The 19,900-nt window shown below is 66.2% G+C and overlaps 12 protein-coding genes across 12 annotated transcripts; 7 read left to right on the plus strand and 5 right to left on the minus strand.

Annotated features, from left to right (window-relative positions):
* Positions 1 to 52: 52 nt before the first annotated feature.
* On the plus strand, positions 53 to 817 carry MICPUN_58103 (predicted protein; the record flags this gene model as incomplete). The annotated part of the gene is made up of 1 exon (XM_002501447.1): positions 53 to 817. The coding sequence occupies one exon, from the start codon at positions 53 to 55 to the stop codon at positions 815 to 817; it is 765 nt and encodes a 254-aa protein (XP_002501493.1).
* A 78-nt stretch (positions 818 to 895) lies between these two features.
* On the minus strand, positions 896 to 5,098 carry MICPUN_106869 (coatomer protein complex; the record flags this gene model as incomplete). The annotated part of the gene is made up of 3 exons (XM_002501848.1): positions 896 to 4,452; positions 4,710 to 4,899; positions 5,081 to 5,098. The coding sequence occupies 3 exons, from the start codon at positions 5,096 to 5,098 to the stop codon at positions 950 to 952; spliced, it is 3,711 nt and encodes a 1,236-aa protein (XP_002501894.1). The 3' UTR covers positions 896 to 949.
* Positions 5,099 to 5,596: 498 nt separating this feature from the next.
* MICPUN_108148 (hypothetical protein) lies at positions 5,597 to 7,010 on the plus strand. The gene has a single exon (XM_002501448.1). The coding sequence runs from the start codon at positions 5,648 to 5,650 to the stop codon at positions 6,944 to 6,946; it is 1,299 nt and encodes a 432-aa protein (XP_002501494.1). The 5' UTR covers positions 5,597 to 5,647; the 3' UTR covers positions 6,947 to 7,010.
* Positions 6,979 to 8,549, minus strand: MICPUN_58106 (predicted protein; the record flags this gene model as incomplete). Its single annotated transcript, XM_002501849.1, has 1 exon — positions 6,979 to 8,549. One exon carries the CDS (start codon positions 8,547 to 8,549, stop codon positions 7,035 to 7,037), a length of 1,515 nt encoding a protein of 504 aa, XP_002501895.1. The 3' UTR covers positions 6,979 to 7,034.
* A 389-nt stretch (positions 8,550 to 8,938) lies between these two features.
* On the plus strand, positions 8,939 to 9,448 carry MICPUN_58107 (predicted protein; the record flags this gene model as incomplete). The annotated part of the gene is made up of 1 exon (XM_002501449.1): positions 8,939 to 9,448. One exon carries the CDS (start codon positions 8,939 to 8,941, stop codon positions 9,446 to 9,448), a length of 510 nt encoding a protein of 169 aa, XP_002501495.1.
* An 81-nt stretch (positions 9,449 to 9,529) lies between these two features.
* On the minus strand, positions 9,530 to 11,019 carry MICPUN_58108 (predicted protein; the record flags this gene model as incomplete). The annotated part of the gene is made up of 2 exons (XM_002501850.1): positions 9,530 to 10,067; positions 10,148 to 11,019. The coding sequence occupies 2 exons, from the start codon at positions 11,017 to 11,019 to the stop codon at positions 9,530 to 9,532; spliced, it is 1,410 nt and encodes a 469-aa protein (XP_002501896.1).
* Positions 11,020 to 11,182: 163 nt separating this feature from the next.
* On the plus strand, positions 11,183 to 11,763 carry MICPUN_108150 (hypothetical protein). The gene has a single exon (XM_002501450.1). The coding sequence runs from the start codon at positions 11,218 to 11,220 to the stop codon at positions 11,680 to 11,682; it is 465 nt and encodes a 154-aa protein (XP_002501496.1). The 5' UTR covers positions 11,183 to 11,217; the 3' UTR covers positions 11,683 to 11,763.
* Positions 11,764 to 11,805: 42 nt separating this feature from the next.
* MICPUN_58110 (predicted protein) lies at positions 11,806 to 15,516 on the minus strand (the record flags this gene model as incomplete). Its single annotated transcript, XM_002501851.1, has 1 exon — positions 11,806 to 15,516. The coding sequence occupies one exon, from the start codon at positions 15,514 to 15,516 to the stop codon at positions 11,806 to 11,808; it is 3,711 nt and encodes a 1,236-aa protein (XP_002501897.1).
* A 215-nt stretch (positions 15,517 to 15,731) lies between these two features.
* MICPUN_58111 (predicted protein) lies at positions 15,732 to 16,991 on the plus strand (the record flags this gene model as incomplete). The annotated part of the gene is made up of 2 exons (XM_002501451.1): positions 15,732 to 15,929; positions 16,290 to 16,991. The coding sequence occupies 2 exons, from the start codon at positions 15,732 to 15,734 to the stop codon at positions 16,920 to 16,922; spliced, it is 831 nt and encodes a 276-aa protein (XP_002501497.1). The 3' UTR covers positions 16,923 to 16,991.
* MICPUN_58112 (seryl-tRNA synthetase) lies at positions 16,945 to 18,571 on the minus strand (the record flags this gene model as incomplete). Its single annotated transcript, XM_002501852.1, has 1 exon — positions 16,945 to 18,571. The coding sequence occupies one exon, from the start codon at positions 18,569 to 18,571 to the stop codon at positions 17,033 to 17,035; it is 1,539 nt and encodes a 512-aa protein (XP_002501898.1). The 3' UTR covers positions 16,945 to 17,032.
* Positions 18,572 to 18,739: 168 nt separating this feature from the next.
* Positions 18,740 to 19,009, plus strand: MICPUN_113408 (hypothetical protein; the record flags this gene model as incomplete). Its single annotated transcript, XM_002501452.1, has 1 exon — positions 18,740 to 19,009. The coding sequence occupies one exon, from the start codon at positions 18,740 to 18,742 to the stop codon at positions 19,007 to 19,009; it is 270 nt and encodes an 89-aa protein (XP_002501498.1).
* A 5-nt stretch (positions 19,010 to 19,014) lies between these two features.
* Positions 19,015 to 19,827, plus strand: MICPUN_81042 (flavoprotein family enzyme; the record flags this gene model as incomplete). Its single annotated transcript, XM_002501453.1, has 1 exon — positions 19,015 to 19,827. The coding sequence occupies one exon, from the start codon at positions 19,015 to 19,017 to the stop codon at positions 19,825 to 19,827; it is 813 nt and encodes a 270-aa protein (XP_002501499.1).
* Between the last annotated feature and the right edge of the window lie 73 nt (positions 19,828 to 19,900).

Here is a 19,900-nt window from a genome sequence, read left to right on the forward strand (position 1 = left end):
TGCGGCGGCGCCCTTCGCTCGAGTAGCGCGAGTCTACCAGTCGAGAGGCGCGATGGCGGACGCCAAGTATGTGTTCATGAGGATCATAGCCCCGCTGCTGGGCTTCCTCATCGCGAACGTCATGTTCTTCTCCGGGGTGCCTGGCTTTCTCGAACGGAAGAGGCTGGGTGAATTGGGTAACTTCAACCCGCTGCCGTACCCGGTCATCCTCGCGAACTGCGCGTCCTGGATCGCGTACTCGCTGTACATCGACGACTACTTTCTCTTCTTCGCCAACGCGCCGGGGATGCTCGTCGGCGTGTACTTCACGATGGTGGGCTACGGACTCTCGCCGTACGGAGGTAAGACGCGCGACGCGATCGAGAGATGGACGGTGGGCCTGGTGGGCGCTCTTCTCGCGCTGACGTTGTACGTCGGGCTGGTGGCGAAAAAAGAGAGCGACGAGCACAAGCAGACGACCATCGGGCTGTTTTGCAACGCGGTGCTGCTCGTGTATTACGCGTCGCCGCTCACGACCGTCAAGGAGGTGCTCGAGAAGCGCGACGCGTCCTCGCTGTATTTTCCAATCTCGTGTGCCAACTTTGTCAATGGCGCGTCGTGGGCGACGTACGGCTTGGCGCTCAACGATTGGCTGCTCTTCGCGCCAAACGCGATGGGCGCGGCGCTCGGCGCGTTGCAGATGGCGCTGATTCGCGCGTATCCGTCCGAAGGCACCCCGGGCGGCGGCGGCGGGAGGGAGATGAGGCAGACGCCGAGCACGGCTGACTTACTGTCAAACCCAACCGGACCGGGGTTGGTGAACAGTTCGGCGCTGTAGAAGACGAGAAAGGAGAGTCTTGACACTTAGAAGAAGAAGTAGAGACGTAGTGCTGCCGTGGCTAGATGGACGACGTCGTCGCAAAACTTCGGCGTGTGTATTAAACCACAAACTGTATTCCTCCTCCTCCTCTCACTTGCGCTGCTCGGGGCTGCACACGAGCCCGGTGGCGTCGGCGCCAACCTTGCCGAGGTTGCACACCGGGCACACCGTCCCCTCCTGCTCCTTCACGAACCTGGCGCCGCAAGTGGGGCACGCGACGTCCGCCGTGCCCCTGTAGATGGGCGTGAACGTCGCGGCGCAAACCACAAAGGGGTTTCGGGAGTCGTAGTCGAGCTCAACCTCGTCCTTGTTCTCGCGCTCGCAAGCCTGCAGCACCTGCTTCGCCTGCTGCGCAACCTTGACCGGGGGCGACAGCTCGAGCAGCCGCCTGGAAAACTCCGCGGCGGTGTTGAAGTTCTTCAGCTTGAAGAAGATCGACATCGCGGACCTCAGGGACAGCGAGAGGTGAATCGGCTGCATCGCGCAGTGCGTAAAGTACGCCGCGAGCTCCGCGGCTCTCTTCGGATCGTCCTTGTACTCCTTGCGCTTGATCTCGATGCGAAGCGCGCTGGCGTACTCGCGGGCGATGCCCAGAAGCTCCCGCACCTCGTCAACCTCGCGCCTGGTCTCCACCAGGAGAACCGCGATGGAGTGGATTATACCCTGGAACATCTTGAGCGCCTCGCCAAACTTGCCCTCCGTCGTCGTCTTGTACGCGAGCTTGAGCCTATCCTCGAGCAGGGGCAGCGAAGAGACGAGAGCGGGAGCGCAGCCCACGCCGGGCGCGAGGTCGCTGTTCCAGTTGCGTCCGAGCGGGAAGGAGAGGCTGGGCGCGGAGGTGACGCCGGACATCGCCGCGTGCGTCGCCAGCGCGGCGTCGATGAAGTGCTGACGAAGCGGAGCAAAGTTCACCACGCCGAGCTGCCTGTTCAGCAGCTTCATCGCGCTGTCAAAGTCGCCCGCGGCGGCGTGTTCGCCGGGGATGGCGGACTTTTGCGTCCATCGCCTCGCCACGGGCACCCCCGCGGTGGGCGCCACGAACACCTCGCTCACCCCGGCGTCGGCCCCGTCGTCGGCGCCCGCTCCGAGATCCGCCGGGAGCTCGAGGTCCTCCATGTCCCAACCCGCGTCGGACCCGTCGTCCTCGCCGTCGCCCTCGCGCTCGTCGTCGTCGCCCAACCCGAGCCCCGCGAGGGGATCCTCCTCCTTTTCCTTCGCCCCCTCGTCCCCGCCGAGGTCGAGGTCGAGGTCGTCGCCCCAGCCCGCGCCGGCGTCCTCGCCCTCCTCCATGACGTAATCGCTCGCCGAGATATCCCCAGCCAGGACGCCCTCGAAGAAGCCCTTGGAGACGGTGAGCAGAGGCCAGTTGTCCCCGAGGGTGATGGGCTCGGGTGGGACGAGGAGCACGCCGGTGCCGTCAACCTCGGGGACGGTGCACCCAGCCTCCGTCAGGATCGTCTCGAGTCGCGACGCATCCTCTTCCATGCCGTGGGTCTTGGCGGTGAGATACGCGAGGGGGTATTGGCCAGACTCCTCCAGGATGCGCAGCCTCTCCGGGATGTCGCCGAGGTAGAGCGCGTTGTGGAACTGGCCCATGACGTCGCTGCGCATCTCCGCGATTTTGAGCATCTTCCTGAGCTTCTCGGTGTTGCCGGTGATGAGGTACAGGAAGGAAAGGCGCTCGAAGTTCTTGGTCTTCTGGTACGCAAACTCGACGATCTGGTAGTTACCCTGCCTCAGCGCCTGGACGCCGAGCTCGTGCCAGGTGTCCTTATCGTCGAGCTCCTGCGCGGCGGCCAGCGCCACCTCGATGTTTCCGCACTCGATCGCGAGGTCGAACCGGGTCCGCTCATCCTTGACAAAGTGCAGCGCAACCTCGGGGAAACCCTTATTCTGGAGGTACGCGATGATGCTCTGGCCGCACAGCGCGCCAGACTTGATCATGGCGAGCACCTGGTCGTACTTGCGCTGGATGAGCGCGAGCTTGAACATGTACTCGGAGGTGTCGATCTGAATCTGTCTGTTGCGACCGTCCCTGTCGAGGCAGTACACGACGCCGCCGAAAACCTTGGTGAGGTACACCGGGGTATCCAGCGTGCGGATGATGCCAGAGTCTCCGTTTGGAAGGGCGTACTTGATGTGGTTCAACGTCGTGTACACAAAGACGCCGCTGTCGTCCCACGCGCCGGACTTGACCCTGATGGTCTCGTGAACGGTCACCGCCTGGCCGAGCTTGCGGTTGGCGATGACGATCGCGTGCTTGGACAGCATCGCCACCAGGGACATGTCCGAGGACCAGACGACGTACTTGACGGACGGCGTCGCGAGCTCCGCCATCGTGGACCTCTGCTGGACGTCGTACAGTATCATCTTGTCCTCGCATCGGCACAGGAGGGTGCCGGTGCCGGCGTAGAAGATCCCGTCGCACGTGGCGTCGGGCGGGGCGCACCGCTTGGTCACCTCGTTCTTGAGGTTCTTGATCTGAATCTCGTGCGCCCCCTTGTCGAGCGTCGCGAAGCGATTCCTGGCGACAAAGACGGCGGAGGAGCCGACGCCGCGGCGGGAGTCCACGGGCTCGGCGCCGCCGCCGCCGCCCTTGGGGAGGACGTGCAGCTCGTACGAGCCACCCTCCGCGTCGAAGTTGACGAGGACGGCGTTCTCCGCCGGGTTGTAGCTCATGGAGCGGGGCGCGCCGGCGTTGCCGCCCCTAGCGCCGCGGACGGAGATGAGCGGGGAATCGCGGTTGGAGCCGTAGTCGTAAGCCCTGAGGTATCGATCCTTGACGTAGTAGAGGGTCCCCTGGTGCTGGGCGTAGGCCGGGCGCTCGCGCTCGAGCTTGAAGACGATCATGCCCGAGTCGTGGCCGGCGGCCAAGAGGTTCACCTCGGGGTGCGCGGCGAGAATCCAGAACCTGTCGTGTTCCCTTCGGAAGGTCTGCACCCCCGTGCGCTTGGACATGTCCCAGACGCGGATGGACTTGTCCTCCGAGTTTGACACGATGATGTCCTGCCTGGCGTGGAACATGCAGCACGAGACGTTGTTGACGTGCCCGCGGAGGGTGTCAACCTCCCAAGCCTTGGTGTCGTTCATGCGCCACAGCTTCACCTGGCGGTCATCCGCGCCGGAGACGATGAGCGGAAGGGACGGGTGGAACCCCGCCCAGTTGACGCCCCTGTCGTGACCCTCGAGGACGTACTTGACCACCGCGTCGCCACCGCCGAACAGGTCGTCGCCGCGCATCTCCTTGGGCATGTGCCTGCTGAACGGATCCTCCCCGCCGGGCGCGACGCTCTTCTTGCGAAGGCCGCCGATGTCCCAGACACGCACGGTTTGATCCAGCGACGCGGACACCACGAGATCCTCCTTGACGTGGAAGGAGGCGCACATGACGTAGTGGTTGTGGCCGGTCAGGACGCTGATGCAGCTGCGGGACTGCCAGTTCCAGATCCGAATGGTCTGGTCGTCGGACGCGGAGACGATCCACGGGTACTCCTGGTGGAACTGCACCGTGCGGATGTAATCCAAGTGCCCCAGCAGGGTGTAGAGGCACCGGCGCAGCTTGTAGTTCCAAACCTTAATCTTGTAGTCGTCACCTGGGTCGGACGCGAGTTGGACGCGGGGAGACATCGTCAGCGTCCGCGGCGGGCGAGCAATCGCGTGAGAGCGACGGTGGATCGTACGGCGCTCAGAGAAGCCGCCGCGCGGGCGTGGATGGAGAAAATCCTAAAGTCCGACTCGTTGTTTGCCGAGGCGGACGTAGGGTTTTTTTGGGCGTTGGGGGTCGCCCCGATCCTCGGGGCGGTCGGACGCGATCGTCCGGGATCGGGACGGGATGACGAGGGGTTCTCACCTCCTGACACGAACAGCGGCTGGGAGCTGTGGAAGCTCACGCCGCGCACGGGACCGTCGTGCTCGTCGAAGCGATCGATCAGGGTACCCATGCGATAGTCCCACAGCTGGATCACACCGCTGTGCAGGGACGCGAGGATCCATGGGCGCTTCGGGTGGAACGACAGGCCCTTGACGCGGTTGCTCTTGGTCTGCGGTGGGTGGATGTATGATCAAAGGTCAGCGACGGGTTCGAACGGAGGTCGATCCGGGGACCGGGGTCCGCGGAGCGGGTCGAACCGAAGGGCGTCCGGCCAATTTCCTCAGGTCCGTTCGACGCTCTCCGCTGCGTTGAATGAATGATGGGCGCGAGACGGGGAAACGCGCGCGCACCTCGAACTTGGTGAGCATCGCGACGGGGTTCAGGCCGCGCCGGGCTCCTCCCTCTAGTGGTTTGTTACGCGACGCGCGAGAACTCCTCCTTCGCGCTGCGCACTCGCGGCCTCCCGCTCCGCGCGCTTACCTCTATGGCACCACGCCCGGTGGCGAGAGATGACTGGCACCACCACGATCCGGTTTTTTTCGAGTTCACAACACGCGGCCTGGAAAATGGGCCATTTTTTCTGACTGTTGACGCATACGGGTGCGAATGGTTTCCATCAACTCATGAAACGACGGTCTAATCGTGTCCATCAAAAAAGTTCCGCGATCGAGCGCGCGCCTTTTGGCTTGGGATCGGGTCGGCCAAAACGACAAAGCTCGACGACGCGCTTACGCGGGGCGTCACAAGCGGTTTGGGAACGTCCAATCCGGGAGAGGGGGAAACGAACAGGGGGAAGGAGGATGAATCCCGCGCGGATATAGACCGCAGGTGACAATACGTGCGAACGGAGGGGCATCGAGCGGACGCGCCTGTTCGAGGGAGCAGGACGCGTCGCGAGGGCCGAATCTTATTAAAAGATGGCGACCCGCGCGCACGGCGTGCTTCCCCAGCCGGCGGATCCGAAATACCGACTGGTGCACATAGGCTTCACCTCACCCGGTGGTCCCACGCACAACGTCGATAAGGACGCGCACGGATACCGCTACGACTCCATAGGCATATGCAACGGCGTCATCAACGCGGGCGCGTCCTGCGTGCGGCTGCAGTACGACCCGACCGATCCCGAGCGCATGGCGCGGGAACTCGCGCAGTACGACGGGTACATCGTGCGCATCAACCCCGGGCAGCTGTCCAGGCCCGGCGTGCCCCAGGGCGCGCAGCGGGTCTTCGACGAGCTCATGGACTCGTTCGTGCACGCGGGTAAGCCGGTGTGGTCTTCGCCCCAGGTGCAGAAGAGCATGGGAGCCAAGGATGCGCTGGTTCGGATAAACGGGATGGCGTGCGGTCTGTCGGACACCCTCGCGTACTACACGCCCGAGGAGTTCAAGGCGAACTTCGTCAAGACCGCCGCGTTCCAACCCAGGGTCATCAAGCAAAACAGGGGCAGCGCGGGAGAGGGTATCTGGCTGTGCTGGCTGGTGGACAAGCCGTATTGCAAAAAGTTTGGCGACTCCGAGTTGGACATGAGTGATACGCTGAAGCTCATGGAGATGAACGACGAGCACGTGGAGTACCACACGGTTGGCGAGTTCATGGAGTTTTGCGTCAACGGTCCGGAGAATAAGGAGCTCGCCGGTGAGTGGCGCAGCGTTTTTCCCGGGAAATACCTCACCGGCCAGGGTTCGCATCTGGTCGATCAGCGCCTGATGCCGCGCATCGCCGAGGGCGAGGTTCGCATGCTGATGGTCAGGGACCAGCTGTTCCAGATCATCCACAAGAAACCAAAAGCGGACGGGGGCATGAGCGCGGTGGGCGGGAACAACGTTCCGACGTTTTACAGGCCAGACGCGCCCGAGTTTGCGGGACTTCGCGAGAAGTTCATCAAAGAGGACGTGCCGCACCTGTTGGAGGTTATGGACCTCCAAGACCAGCCCCTTCCCCTGCTGTGGACCGCGGATTTCATCCCCATGGACAGCGACGACGTTCCGGGCGAGACGGTGTACAAGGTTGGGGAGTTCAACTGCTCGTGCGTGGGAGTGAGCAAGTTCATGGCCAGCGCCAAGGGTGGAACCATAGAGGACGTCAGCGACGACGATTACGCAGAGGCTATGTCGCTGTGTGACCTCATCGGCAAGCAGGTGGTCGAGGCGATGGACACGCACTGGGCGGCACTGCAGAAGGAGATCGCGGGTCACCCCGGGCGCGGCGGGGGATAAACTACATTCATTATCGCGTACGTTAGAAGAACATGAAAGGAGGAGAGACGAACGTTAGATGGTTACGCCGCCTCGTCGAGACAACCGCCTACGAGATCCGGCGATTAAACGCCTCCATCTTTTGCGCCAGGAGCTTCCACACCTCTTCCCCCTTTAACCGCTGCTCCAGCGTGTACCCCCGCGTCCTGTCCGGGTGATACCTGAGCGCCGCCTTCCTGTACGCCCTCTTCACCGCCGCCGGATCGCCCTCGTCCACGTCCCCGAGCCCGAGCGCTCGCAGAGCGCCGGGCAGGTCCTCGCCGCCGATGTCGTCCTCCGCGCGCTTCGCGGCATCCTCCCGAAGCTCCTCCGCCCGCTCCCTCGCCCGCTCCAACTCCTCCCGCTCCTCGGCGGCGCGTCTCGCCGCCGCTTTCATCGCCGCCTCGCGCCTGGCCGCCTCCGCGGCCCTCGCCGCCCTCGCCGCCTCGTTCGCCCTCCTCGTCGCCTCCTTCTCCCGCTCCTCCAGCTCCCTTCGCTCCCGCTCCTCCCGAACCCTCTCGCGCTCGACGCGGCGCTCCTCCGCGGCAGCCTTCTCCGCGTTGAGTCGCTCCTCCATGCGACGCAGGCGCGCCTCGGTCTCGGCCGCGCGCTCGGCCGCGCGCCGCTCGACGACGTCGTCCTCGCCTTCGCCGCCCCCGTCGGAAAACCCGTTCCCGTCGCCGCCAAAAAAAAACTTTCCAGACGAACCCCCGTCGCGAAACGCCGCGGGCGGGGCGCTCGGATCCGGCCTCTCCCCGGCGCCAAACACGGTTCGACGGAACGCCATGCCCGCCAGGTCGAGGTCCTCGCCGCCGTATCGGACGCGGCCGGGAGACCTCGGGCTGAGACGAACGTCGTTCACGTCGACGCCGTCTGTTGTTTTTGCCCTCGTCGTCGTCCTCGTCGTCGACTCCGCCTCGCTCCGTCGCAGCGCCTCCACGAGATCAGCCTCCTCCTTCGACCGCGCGAGTGCCTCGAGGAGCTGCCGGGTCTCCTCGAGCTCCTCCGGGGCGATGGATCCCGCGGCGGGCGCCCCGCGTCGGTCGACCGGGCCGGGAGCCTCGTCGCCGGCTGAGCCTCCTCCGGGGCCGCGAAGGAAGGACGGGTCGAGGTGCGGGGGCGTGGCCATGGACGGCTCGCGGGTGGGGGGGGCGTGGACGGGGCTGCTGCTCGCGTAGTGCGGCTGCCGCGACGGCGGGGTCGGCGGGTCGCGTCCTCCGTCGGTCCCCCCGGCTCCCCCCGGTTGGTGTCCGGAGACCCGATCCCACCAATCCTGCGCTCGCCTCTCGCCCTCCTCCCTCGCCCTGGACCGCGTGGCGCGTTCGAATTCCTCCTCGCTGATGCGAAGGGCCTCCGCGAGCGTGAACGCGTCCTCGTCCTCCTCGTCCCACGCGCCGGCCCTGGCGTTCATGGCGACGCCGAAGTCCACCTCGACGTCCTCGCCCGGTCGCCAATCCTTCGTCGGGGTGGTCCTCGCCTCGAATTGGAATCGTTCCTCGAGGTGACGCGCGCGGAGTTCGGCAGCCTCGGCGGCCTGCGCGGCGCGTATCGCGTGCTCGCGCGCTCGGCGTGCCTCGCTCTTCATGGCTTTGATGCGTTCGGCCTCGCGCTCGCTCGCGCGGAGGGCCTCAAAGAGCTGAGCCTCCTCCTCCTGTAGAGCGTGGCGAGAGTGGGCACGGCATCGGATCTCAGACGGATTTCTCGGGGCGTTGACCGGGGTTTGACGGGGGCGATGCCGGGTTCGGGGAGGGGGGCAAGGCGGGTCGGACTCGCCTGTCGCGATCTCGGGACACTCATCGTTGGGGCAAAGGTGGAGCGGGCGCGCCGCGGGCTTCACTCCGCGCCGCGCCCTCCGAGTGTGTTCGAGGGGCCCTTCGCACTTTCCGAGACGATGCAGACGGCCGAAAATCGCGACGGAAGAGGCTCGACGATGTCAGTTCGGGAGCGGTCGCCACAGTCGCACAGGCGCGTCGCATGGACGTCCCCTGGTGGGAAGCGACGGCCGCTTCCGTGGTCCGTGGTTCACGCCCCGACGCAACCGACGCGGGCGAGACATCCGCGGCGGGATCGTTCGGGTGCGACGTGCGCGGCGCCGGGGGCCACCGCAGGCGAGGAGGACCCCGCAACAATCTCATCGGGGCGACCGGTTCCGCCCCGTCCTTCGCGGCGGACGCTTCGGCGTTGCGGGCGTTCGTCGCGTCCTCGCCGCGGCTCTGCGTCAACATCAGCGCGACGTGGTGCGCGCCGTGCGTCAGGTTCCATCCGAAGTTCGCGGACATGAGCGCGGCGTTTCCCGACGTCGCATTCTTAACCGTCGACATAGACAACCTCGACGACGACGTCTTGGACGAGCTCGACGTGGAGACGATTCCCACGTTTCTGCTGATGAGAGGCGGGCGGGAGGTGACGCGGGTGGTTGGGGTGGCGCATAAGAGGCCGGCGAGGCCCCTCGCGGCGGCCATACGGCGGCACCTCTGCTCGTGAGGCGGCGGCGTCGACCGAGCGTCGGGCTTAGCTTATAAGGTAGACTTAGTTTCAGGGTGTCGCAAGCTTAGCTTTAGAGTATCAGAGCGATCCCTGGGTGACGTTGTAGGCCCCGACGAGGGGCAAACCCGGCCCCTCCACCCCCGCCGTCACCGCCGCCGCCGCCAACGCCTCCTGGTAATCCCGCGCCGCCGCGATGTTACGCGCGTTTGCGCACAGGTCCGTGGACCTCTTCGAATCCGCCTCCCACCGCATGGCGACGTCGTACACCGTCCGCGGGCTCAAGGTTCCGAGCGCCAGGGACCCGCCGAACAGCCTGAAGAAGGCGCTGAGCTTGTTCTCCAGCACTCGCTCGTACATCTTCCGAAACTCCTTGTTGGAGGTGGCGGTGTAAAAGTCGAGAAAACCCGCGAAGTTCGCCAGCGTCTCCGCCTCGCCCCCGGGCATTCGGAAGGGCACGGGCGGGATGGACACCTCCGCCTCCTCCGCGGCGAGCGCCAGCATGCGCTCCTCGCTGAACATCACGAAGGCGTTGTCGGTTCGCGCCCGTCCTTTCCTTCGTTTCGCGAGCTCCGGATCGTCGAGCGCGGCGCGCGCGGCGGCGACGGCCTCGTCGTACCTGCGAGAGTACAAGCGCCTTCGCGTCAGAGAAATAGCCAAAAAAAGCCAAAAAAAACCGTGAACCGTCGTGAAACTCACCTCTCGTCCTCTTCCCTGTCCGGCAACCTCGCCCACGCGCGCGTGGAGTCCAGCTCGGGCATCGCCCCGACGAACGGGTCCTCCAACTCGCTCCCGCGGGTCTTGTACCCCGCCAGCCTTTGCGGCGGGGGCAGCGGCGGAGCGACGGCGCCCCGAGCCGCGATGTACTCATTCTCGGTGGCCCACGGCGCGACTCTCGCGCCCCTCTCGTTCCTCGCCTCCGTGGTCAGGTAGGCCTCCTCCGTCGCCCTCACGGCGTCCGCGCACTCGCGCAGGGGCGCGGACCACTCGTGGATCGATTCGACGCCCGCGCCGCGCGCCGCGGCCAGCGCCGCTCGATGCGTCGACATCCTGGACCACTCGAGCTCTCGCCTGCACGACAGCGAGGACGCCCCGGTCTCTTTCGCGATGCGCTCGACGTGCGTCGCGGGTGATCCGACCCTGACGACGAGGTCCGCGCCGCGGTCCCTCAGGGCGACGCGGAGTTCGCGGACGGCCTCGTGGACCAGCCTCTGGAACGCCGGGGTGGTGTTCGCAGCCTCCTCGGGGTCGAAGACGAACAACGGGACGATCGGGACCGACGGCGGGAGGAGGGAGGCGGCGTGGAGGCCCGGGTGGTCGTGGACGCGGAGGTCGCCGACGCGGATCCAGACGATGTGCGCGCCGGTGTGCGTGGGCGCGGAGGCGGCGACGACCGGCCGGGATCCGGACGACGCGATCACCGATCGGCGCGCATCTCCTCTCCGGGATGGTGATAACTTCCGATGAGGCGCGGAGAGTGCGTCTCGCCGCCGCGAGCCGCGCGCGTCTCGGCCCCGAATCGCGACCGCGCGAGTCGGCGCGATGGAGCGGCAGCACGCGGACGATGCCATGACGCGATCGAGGATACCCAACGGATCGCCAGGACGCCCTGTTGTGAGCGTTTGACGCTTCCGATGGTTCGGACGAGAACTTATCGGAAGAGGGTGAAGTCACAAGCCGAAAACAGAGTTTCGCAGCGAGGCGACGAGGCGCCAGAGCGCCAGGCACGGCGTCACCGACCCATCGAGGTAGGTATAATCCGGCGGATGATGAGCGCCGCGACGAGGGTTTGCACGGTGGCGTCGCACGCGTCGCGTCTCCGCCGCGAGAAGATGCGGGGCGGGGCGAGACCGACGCGCCACGTCGTCACCGGATCTCGTCTCTCGCACCGAGAGGTGGCGTCGGCGTCGTCCGGGAACGACGGCTCCGGGGGTGGCGAAGACGAAGAAGACGCGGTACCCGAGCGATACCGCGAGAGGAGCGATTCAAACCGATGGATGAAAGCCGGGTCCATGGGAAGCAGGTACGCCAGGTCCGACGTGGAGGTCACCTGGGGGATGATTGGGGTCGCGGCATTCCTCGCCGTGTTGTCCACGGGCGCGGTGGGGTGGCTGGTGCTGACCGCGCCTTCCGCGAATAGCCCACAGTACAGGAGGTCCGACGGGCTCGACGACGTCGTGCTCGGTCTGGTGGAGGAGGAGCCGGCGAAAGCGGACCCTTACGGGCAGGTCTGAGCCTGGCTACTAGCTAGACAGATAAGATGCGCGCGCCATTCTCGTTCGGGGGCGTTCGTAAGAAAACCGACCCCGTGTTGTAACATCAATGTCATCAACGTTTCGTTTTCACGTCATCGAACGCTAGTCTCGCGCCTTTCGAGCTGGCGCGGTTTTCCCCAGCAGCTGCTGCAGCCCGACGGTCAGCCCGTCGCCGCCTCTCCCGCCTCTCCCGCCTCTCCCGCCACCCCCCCCGCCGCCGCCGCCGCCGCCCCCCGTCTTCACCGCCACCTTCATGTTGTTGAACCTGGGTATGATGGAACCGACGCCCGAGTCCTCCGCCTCCGCCGCCGCGAGCACCAGCCGCTTCATCTCCGCGCGTTCCCTCTCCTCCGCCGCGCGCTTCTCCGCCGCCGCGGCGACGAAGCCGGCGTCCGCGGGCACGGCGAGCTCCTTGGGCGCGCCCCGCTTTGTCAGCATCCGAAACGCAACCGTCCCGCCGGATGGAGGAGGAGGTCCGGGCGGGCCTGGCTCCCTGACGTTCAGCGGGTTGGTGGCCGGCTTGTCCGCGGCCGCCGCCGCCGCGGAGGACGCCTTGACGCCCGCGCCGAGGAAGCGGGACATCTCCCGGTCGAAATCGAGCTCGTCCTCGCGGGAAACGCGCGGTCGCTCGCGGCGGGCGCGGTCCTCTTGCTCGGGTTCCACGGCGGATGGGTCACCGCCGACGTCGCCGTGCTCCTCCTCCTCCTCCTCCTCCTCCTCTTCGTCGTCCTCCTCCTCCTCGTCGTCGTCCGCGAGCTCGTCGGCTTCGCTCTCGCTCTCGCTGGATTCGTCGTCCTCCCCGTCGGTCTCGTCGTCGTCGTCCTCGTCCTCCTCGGCGATGCCCTCGAGGCTGACGTCCTCGTGCCGCGCCCCCGCCGCGGCGCCGGCTGCGCCTTTGACCGCCTTTGCCTTTCGCGCCTCCTCCTCTTCCCACCGCGCGCACTCCGCCGAGGCGGACTGGTAATCCGCGTGGGGTTCGAGCTTGGGCCGGAACGCCAGCAACGTCTCTCGCACGTCGTGGGCAACCTCCAGGGAGAGATCCTTGGCCAGGGCGTACCTCTGGAAAAACGCGAGGAACCTGTCGAGGGTCTTCTTGGGGGGCCCGGATGCGCCGAAAGCCTTCCCGCACGTCTCCAGAAGCTGGCACACCAGCCGCACGCGGATCGTGTCCCCCGCGGGATCCAGCGGATCGGACGCCGAGTCCCGGAACGCGGCGGAGTGTCCGAAGGATATCAGCAGGTACAGCTGCGAGAAGATGGTAGTGGTGTTGACCACCTTGGCCTTGTACATCTCGCCGAGGAGCCGCGCCGCCGCCAGCCGCCGCTGGTGCATCCACGGCGCGTTCGTCTCCAAACCGAACCGAATCTCCTCGAGCAACGAATCGATCGTCCGAACCCCGAACGACGGCTTTCCCTTGGCGAGCGCGGCGACGAGTTGCGCGATCCACGGCGACGCGCCGTACCGGTTCTTGTGCGACTTTAACAGCGTCCTGACCACGTATCGCTCGTGCGTCGCCCACGGAAGCTTGCGAAGCTGCCTGTTCACCTGCGGCAGCGTCTTCTCGTCCAACACGCGAAACACGAGGTGACGGACGTACTCGTGCGTCGGGGGGCGGCGTTTGGTCCGTCGCGAACGGGCTCGCTCCGACTTTGGCCGGCAACTCGCGTGCGCCGCGTCGATCCGAGCGATTTGCCGAGAATCCAACCCCTTCGTGGAGCCCTTCAGACGCACGAAGACGTCCAGGATGGCTGCCATGCGCGCCGCCGTCTCCGGTAGCCTGGCCAGGAAGCTCCCGCAGGTCTCGATGAGGGTGCACGCCACGTCGACGTTCTGTCCCCCGAATCGCTCGAGAAGCCACCGGATAGCCTCGAAAGCCTCGGGGGCGGTGACCATCCGAAACTTGACGAGCTCGCCGAGGAACCTGGCGTTCTTGAGCCTGTGCTCGAACGTCGGCACGTCCCCGCGACCTTCTCTGGAGAGCACCCAGAACTCCTCGCGGATCGCGTGCGACACCGGGCCTCGGATGTCGGCGACGAAAACCTGCCCGAGCGCAGCCGCTATCCTCGCGTAGTGCGGAATCTTGTGAACGTCGCCGCGGGGAACCGAGACGAGCTCCTGCACCGCGCGGCGCCTCGTGGACGGCGTGGCGTTGACATAGCACAGGTCGACGGCGAACGCATCCGCGTCGTCCTTCATGACGCAGCCGGGGAGCCTGGACATGAGCGCGTCGACCTTCTGCGCGTGGTCCTTTCCGACGGCGGCGTCAGCCTCGGCGTCGGATTTTTCCTTTTCGAGCTTTCGACTGTTCGACGACGCGTCAGCCTCGGCGTCCCCGTCCCCTCCAGCGTCCTCGTCCCCTCCAGCGCGCCCGCCCTCCTCCTTGGGGAGCAACACGGCCGGCACGGTGGCGCGGAGGTCGGGGAGATCCTCGTAGAAGATCTTCTGCTCCTCGTCGTCCCACAGCGCGCGCCAGTCCCCGGGACCCACGTCCACGCCCCGCTGCAGCTCAACCTCGCCCCTGTCCTTCTCCCGTTCCTTCTCGACGTACTCCGGCAGCGTCGGGTATCGTTCGCGAAGGTCCTCGGCGAGGGATGTCACGTTCTTGTGAAGGAAATCGCGCGTGCGCTTCGCGTCGGCGTACGCCTCAGAGTCCGCCGCAGGCAGCTCCCCCGTTCGCTCCAGACGCCTCGCGTTGCTTCGCTCAATCTCGCACAAACTCCGATGGGCGTCGACGAGCGCGTCGCACGACCTCGCGTAAAAACCCGCGAGGCACGAGCGAAACGCCGCCTGCTGCTCGGGCTTGAGCCTGTACGACGACGCGCCAGGCTCGGAGTCGCCAGCCTTTTCCGGCGACGTTTCCGATTGTTCGACGCCGAGGTATTCCTCGCCGTACACCCTCGCAAACTGCGCCAGGGTCGTGAGGGAATGCGCGTACGCGTCCGGGTCGTCGACCAACGACTCGACCTTGGCCAGCTCCGCAACGCACTTGTGGAGCGACCCCGCGCTCGGCACCACCCCGACGAGGTGAAGCTCCGCGAGCAGCCGGAGCTTGAGCCTTCGCTGGAGCGGCGTGACAACCTCGGCAGCGTCCAGTCCGGCGGCGGTCGCCGCCTCCTTGGCGGCGAGCGCGGCGGCCGCGGACGGCGCGAAAGCCTTCGCGTTCGGGCACACGAACCTCGGGAGGGATTCGGCGAGCGCGGGGGCGAAGTCTTCGTACATCGCGTGCAGCTTGGACACCACGTCCACCGCGGCTGAGATGTCGGATGATTTGAGCTTGCCCTCGACGGTGGCCGCGACCGCCTCGGTGACGTACTTGCGCATGTTCACCTTACCCAGCTCGTCCAGGAGCGATGCCCTGGCCTCCTCGGTGATCTTCGTGAGCTTGCGGGTGAGCGCCGTGCACTTCTTGATGGAGGAGTCGAGCCTCTTCAGGTCGGCGTCGGTGGGCCGCGACGGGGAGATGTTGGCCGCGCGGAGCTCGACGCGCGCGCGGCGCAGCCTGCGGAGCTCCTCGGCGCGCTGCTTGGCCTCGGCCTCTTCCCTCGCGATGCGCTCGGCCTCGGCCCTGGCGCGCTCCTCCTCCTCCAGGCGCTTGCGTCGGCGCTCAGCCTCGGCCGCGCGCTCGCGCGCGAGGGCCTCCTCGGCGAGCTTGGCGGCAGCGCGCGCGGCGACGCTGCCATCGTCGCCCTTTTTCGATGACCCCTTGCCGCCGCGGCCGCCCTGCTGCGATCCCTTCTTCTTATCGCCCCTGCCACCGCCGCCACCGCCGCCACCGCTCTGGCCGCCTCCGCGGCCTCCGCCCTTGGGAGGCATTGTGCCCCGTCGTGTGTGATCGTCGGCATCCTTCGGAACTTGGCAAAGCACCGCCGGGCGGCGCGATCGAGTCGGATGCGTACGGGGCTGTGGTGAGGTTAGAACGAATTACGCCTCGAACGTACGGGCAAACAGTTAAGAAGCGGACGAATGCCCAACTTCTATTTGGGTTTTTCAGATTTTCCAGGCCAGCCAATCAGATCGCAATCCGAGCCATGACGCAATCCGACTGCCAAACAGGCCGTGGCTTCGAACGAGGCTGTTGGATCGCCCAACCGGGAACGCATACACGCACTCGCGCCAGCCGCACCCGCCCCGAAAACCGGAACCGTCCCACGAACGAGATGGTCGCCATGCTCTCCACCTCCGCCTTCGTCGGCCAGCGCGTCGTCGCCGCGAAGACCGCCGCCAAGGTGAGACCACCGATCTCGCCCGAGGAAAATTTAACCTTCCCGATGGTTGGTGGCAAGTCAGCATCCAACGGGGCGCGCCGACCGATGGGCCCGCGCGCGGGGTCGCGTCACCTCCGCGCGGGACCCGCGCGGGTCCATCGCGCGCGGTATCACGCCCCGAACGACCCGCGGCTCATCCCCCCCGGCCTCCGAACCGCGGCCCAGTCGCGCGATCGGCAACCCCCGCGGACCGCGCCTCCCGTCCCAACCGCCAACCCCCGATCGGGGCATCCTTCACCCGAAATCCAACGATCCCCCTCGCCGACTCCGAACCCGTCGCCGCGACGCTGACCGATCCCCCATCCCCGCGAAATGCGACAGCCCCGCAAGGTGGCGTGCAAGGTCGTCTCCGCGCACGCCGAGCCCCGGCAGATCGCGCTCGCCGGAGTCGCCGCCGCAGCCGTCGTCCTCGACGCGACCGCTTCGCTCGCCGCGCCCTCCGCTTCCATGGACGCATCCGCGCTCTACAAGAAGGTGGAGCCCGAGCGCACCGCCAAGAGCCGCTTCGACGGCACCGAGGTGGCCAAGCTGAAGGCCAACGGCGGCAAGACCGCGCCCGCGCCCAAGGCGGCGGCCTCCGCCTCCAAGCCCGCGACCGCCTCCAAGCCCGCGCCCGCCTCCAAGTCGGCGCCCGCCAAGAAGAAATCCTCCAAGAAGACGGATTCGCAGGCGTCCTCCGGCGGCGCGCTCGCCGCGGTGGTCGCCCTCGGCGGCCTCTTCGCCGCCAACGCCACCCGCGGCGGCGACTCTTCCTCCTCTTCCTCTTCCGGTTCCTCCGGTTCCTCCAGCGGCGGCAAGTCCGACGCCGCGGCCAACGCCGCCGAGGCGCAAAAGTGGATCGACAGCTGGAAGGGATCTTCCCCGGCGCCCGCAGCCGGCGCCGGCGCGGACACCCCCGAGGGCCGCGCCGCCGAGGCCCAGGCGTGGATCGACGCCTGGAAGGCCAAGCAGTAAACACAGAGGTATCATCAGCGAAAACACCGTAAACTTACGTATAAATATATCAACCATTAGGCTCAAAACGCCGTCACACACCGCGCTCGCTCGGGCTCGAGTCGATTCGGTCACTTGGCCTCCGCGACAACCTCCGGGGTGAGCACCTTGAGCCCGCCCATGAACGGCTGGAGCGGCTCCGGCACGTTCACGCTCCCGTCCTCGTTCTGGAAGTTCTCCAAGATCGTGATGATCATCCTCGGCACCGCGCACGCCGTCGCGTTGAGGGTGTGGCAGTGCGCCAGCGGCTGCTTCTTCCCATCCACCGCGTTTGGCCTGTACTTGATGTTCAGCCGCCTGGCCTGGTAATCCGTGCAGTTACTCGCGGAGGAGATCTCGCCGTACCTCTCCAGCGCCGGCATCCACGCCTCGATGTCGAACTTGCGGTACGCGGGGGCGCCCAGGTCCTCGCTGCTCATGTCCAGAACCTTAAAGTGGAAACCCAGCTCGCGATACATCTCCTCCTCGATGCCGATGAGCTCGTCGTGCAGCTCGTCCGACTGCTCCGGGGTGGAGACCACGAACATCTCAACCTTGGAGAACTGATGGAGTCGGTACATGCCGCGCGTGGACGCTCCCGCGGCGCCAGCCTCGGTGCGAAAGCAGTGCGAGAAGGCCGCCATCTTGATCGGGAGCTGCTTTTCGTCGACCACCTCGTCCATGTACACGCCGCCGAGCAAGATCTCCGCGGTGCCCGCCAGGCACAGCTCGGAGGACTCGATGTTGTACACCTGGGTGTTCTCCGCCCTGGGCTGGAACCCGCACTTCTCCATGGTGCTCTGCCTGACCAGGTCGGGCACCACCATGGGCTTGAAACCCTTGCTCACCACCTTCTGCATGGCCCAGTTGATCAGCGCCAGCTCGAGCATGGCTCCGGCTCCGGTGAGGTAGACGAACCGAGATCCGCAAACCTTGGAGCCGGTGCCAAAGTCGAACATGCCGAGCCTCTCGCCGATGTCCACGTGGTTGGCCACCTCGAAGGAGAAGTCGCGCTTGGCGCCCACCTCGCGCCTGAGCACCGCCATCTCCTCGCCGCCGATGGGCACGTCCGGGTGCGTGTCGTTGGGGATCTTCTGTCCCTCGATCTGGAGCTCAACCTCGAGGGCGTTGAGATCGCCCTCGATGGCGGCGAGCTGGTCCTTGAGCGCCTTGCCCTCCTCCACGAGCGCGGCCCTGACGTCCGCCTCCATCTTACCCTTCATGCTCTTGGCGTTGGCGTTGCGCTTCTCGCGGATCTCGTCGCACTCCCTGTTCAGCGCCTGGTAGCGTTCGTAGGTGGAGACCACCTTGGCGACGTCGCAGGGCGCCGCGCGCTTGTCGGCGTTGGCCTGGATCGCGTCGGGGTTCTCCTTGATGCGCTTGAAGTCGATGGCGGCCTTCCACGCGAGCGTTGGGGTGGGTGCATCGGTGCCGGCCTTGGCGGCCACCTCGGGCTCCTTCACCGCGGCGGAGGCGCAGAAGAGCCTGGCGCGGTGGGCGCCGTCTCGGCGAACCGCGGCCGCTCGGAGGGTGGCCGAGTTGGCCGCGGATGGGCGCGCCGCGAGGACGCGCGCGCCGACGACCGCCGCGCGGGAGGCGGCGGGGAGCAGGGCGCTCATGTGGAGGCTCATTGAGGCGCGTTCGTGGGCTCGAAGGCCTCGGATGCGCGTGCCGGGAGTGACGGGCGCCGGTTCGCAGATTTGCGATAAGGCTGCGACGTGTCGTTCGCAAAACCCGCCCCGAAATTGTTCAGGTCATTGTCGAGCGCCCGCTTCCACACGCTGCGATACGCGGTGTCGATGCACCCGCCGCTGACGCTCGAGAATCATCCTCTGTGTCGCGACGTCGTCATCGCGCTGAAGCGCTGCCACAGGGACGCCAGCTGGTGGGGCAGATCCTTCGGCGCGTGCAACGAGCAGAAGTGGGCGCTGGACCAGTGCCTCAAGAAGCAGAAGCTGTTCAAGGCGCGGGCCAACGCGGAGAAGGCCAGGGAGGAGCGGGATAGGCTGAGACGACGGGTCGAGAAGTACGGACACGCCACCGTCAACGGTGAATTCAAGGGGAAGTGAGGGCCATGCCGCCGAAGAGGAAGCGAGAGGTGGACGGAGAGGCAACGGAGGGATCTCGACCTCGTCCGGGTGAACGAGTCAGCGAGGTCGAGGGCGACTACAAACGCCGAGCGAGAGGCGAGAACATCATCCTCGGCTTGACGGGGTCCGTGGCTTCGATAAAGGCGGAAGATCTCATCTCATCGGCTGCCTCGATACCTCGCGAGCAGACAGAAGTGGATCTGGATCCCAATGGTGATATAATACCGGCTGTCAGGGTGGTGGCGACCAAGGCTGCGAAACACTTCTTCGACTGGGATATGGCCATCGAGAACTGTGCGGGTAAGGGTGCCGGCGTCTACTTTTACGATGATGAGGACGACTGGCGCGAATGGAAGAAAGTGGGGGACCCGGTGGTTCACATAGAGCTCCGACGGTGGGCGGACATTATGGTCGTCGCGCCGTGCTCGGCCAACACGCTCGCCAAGATGGCAAACGGACTGTGCGACGACCTCCTGTCGTGCATCGTTCGAGCGTGGGACTTCAACGACCCCTACAAGCGCATGGTCATCGCGCCGGCGATGAACACGATGATGTGGGAGTCTCCGTTCACCCGTAAACATCTGGCCACCCTCGTGGAGCTCGGCGGAGGCACGATGGACGATCAAAACAGGGTGGTTATCGTCGGTCCGGTGGAAAAGACCCTGGCGTGCGGAGACGTCGGCAACGGCGCGATGGCTGCGCCCGCAGACATAATGAAGGTGGTCGAGAAGTTGGGGGACGACATAAGAGCATCCGCGGGTACGACGAGGGTGAATGTAGTTGATTATCGTCGATAATCTAACGGGCGCGACCGTGCGTTAATCCTTAATCCCGCCTTCTCGACCGAGTGCCACTCGGGCTCCTCAGTCG

Source organism: Micromonas commoda, chromosome 4, assembly GCF_000090985.2.
Source record: "Micromonas commoda chromosome 4, complete sequence".
Classification (NCBI taxonomy): domain Eukaryota; kingdom Viridiplantae; phylum Chlorophyta; class Mamiellophyceae; order Mamiellales; family Mamiellaceae; genus Micromonas; species Micromonas commoda.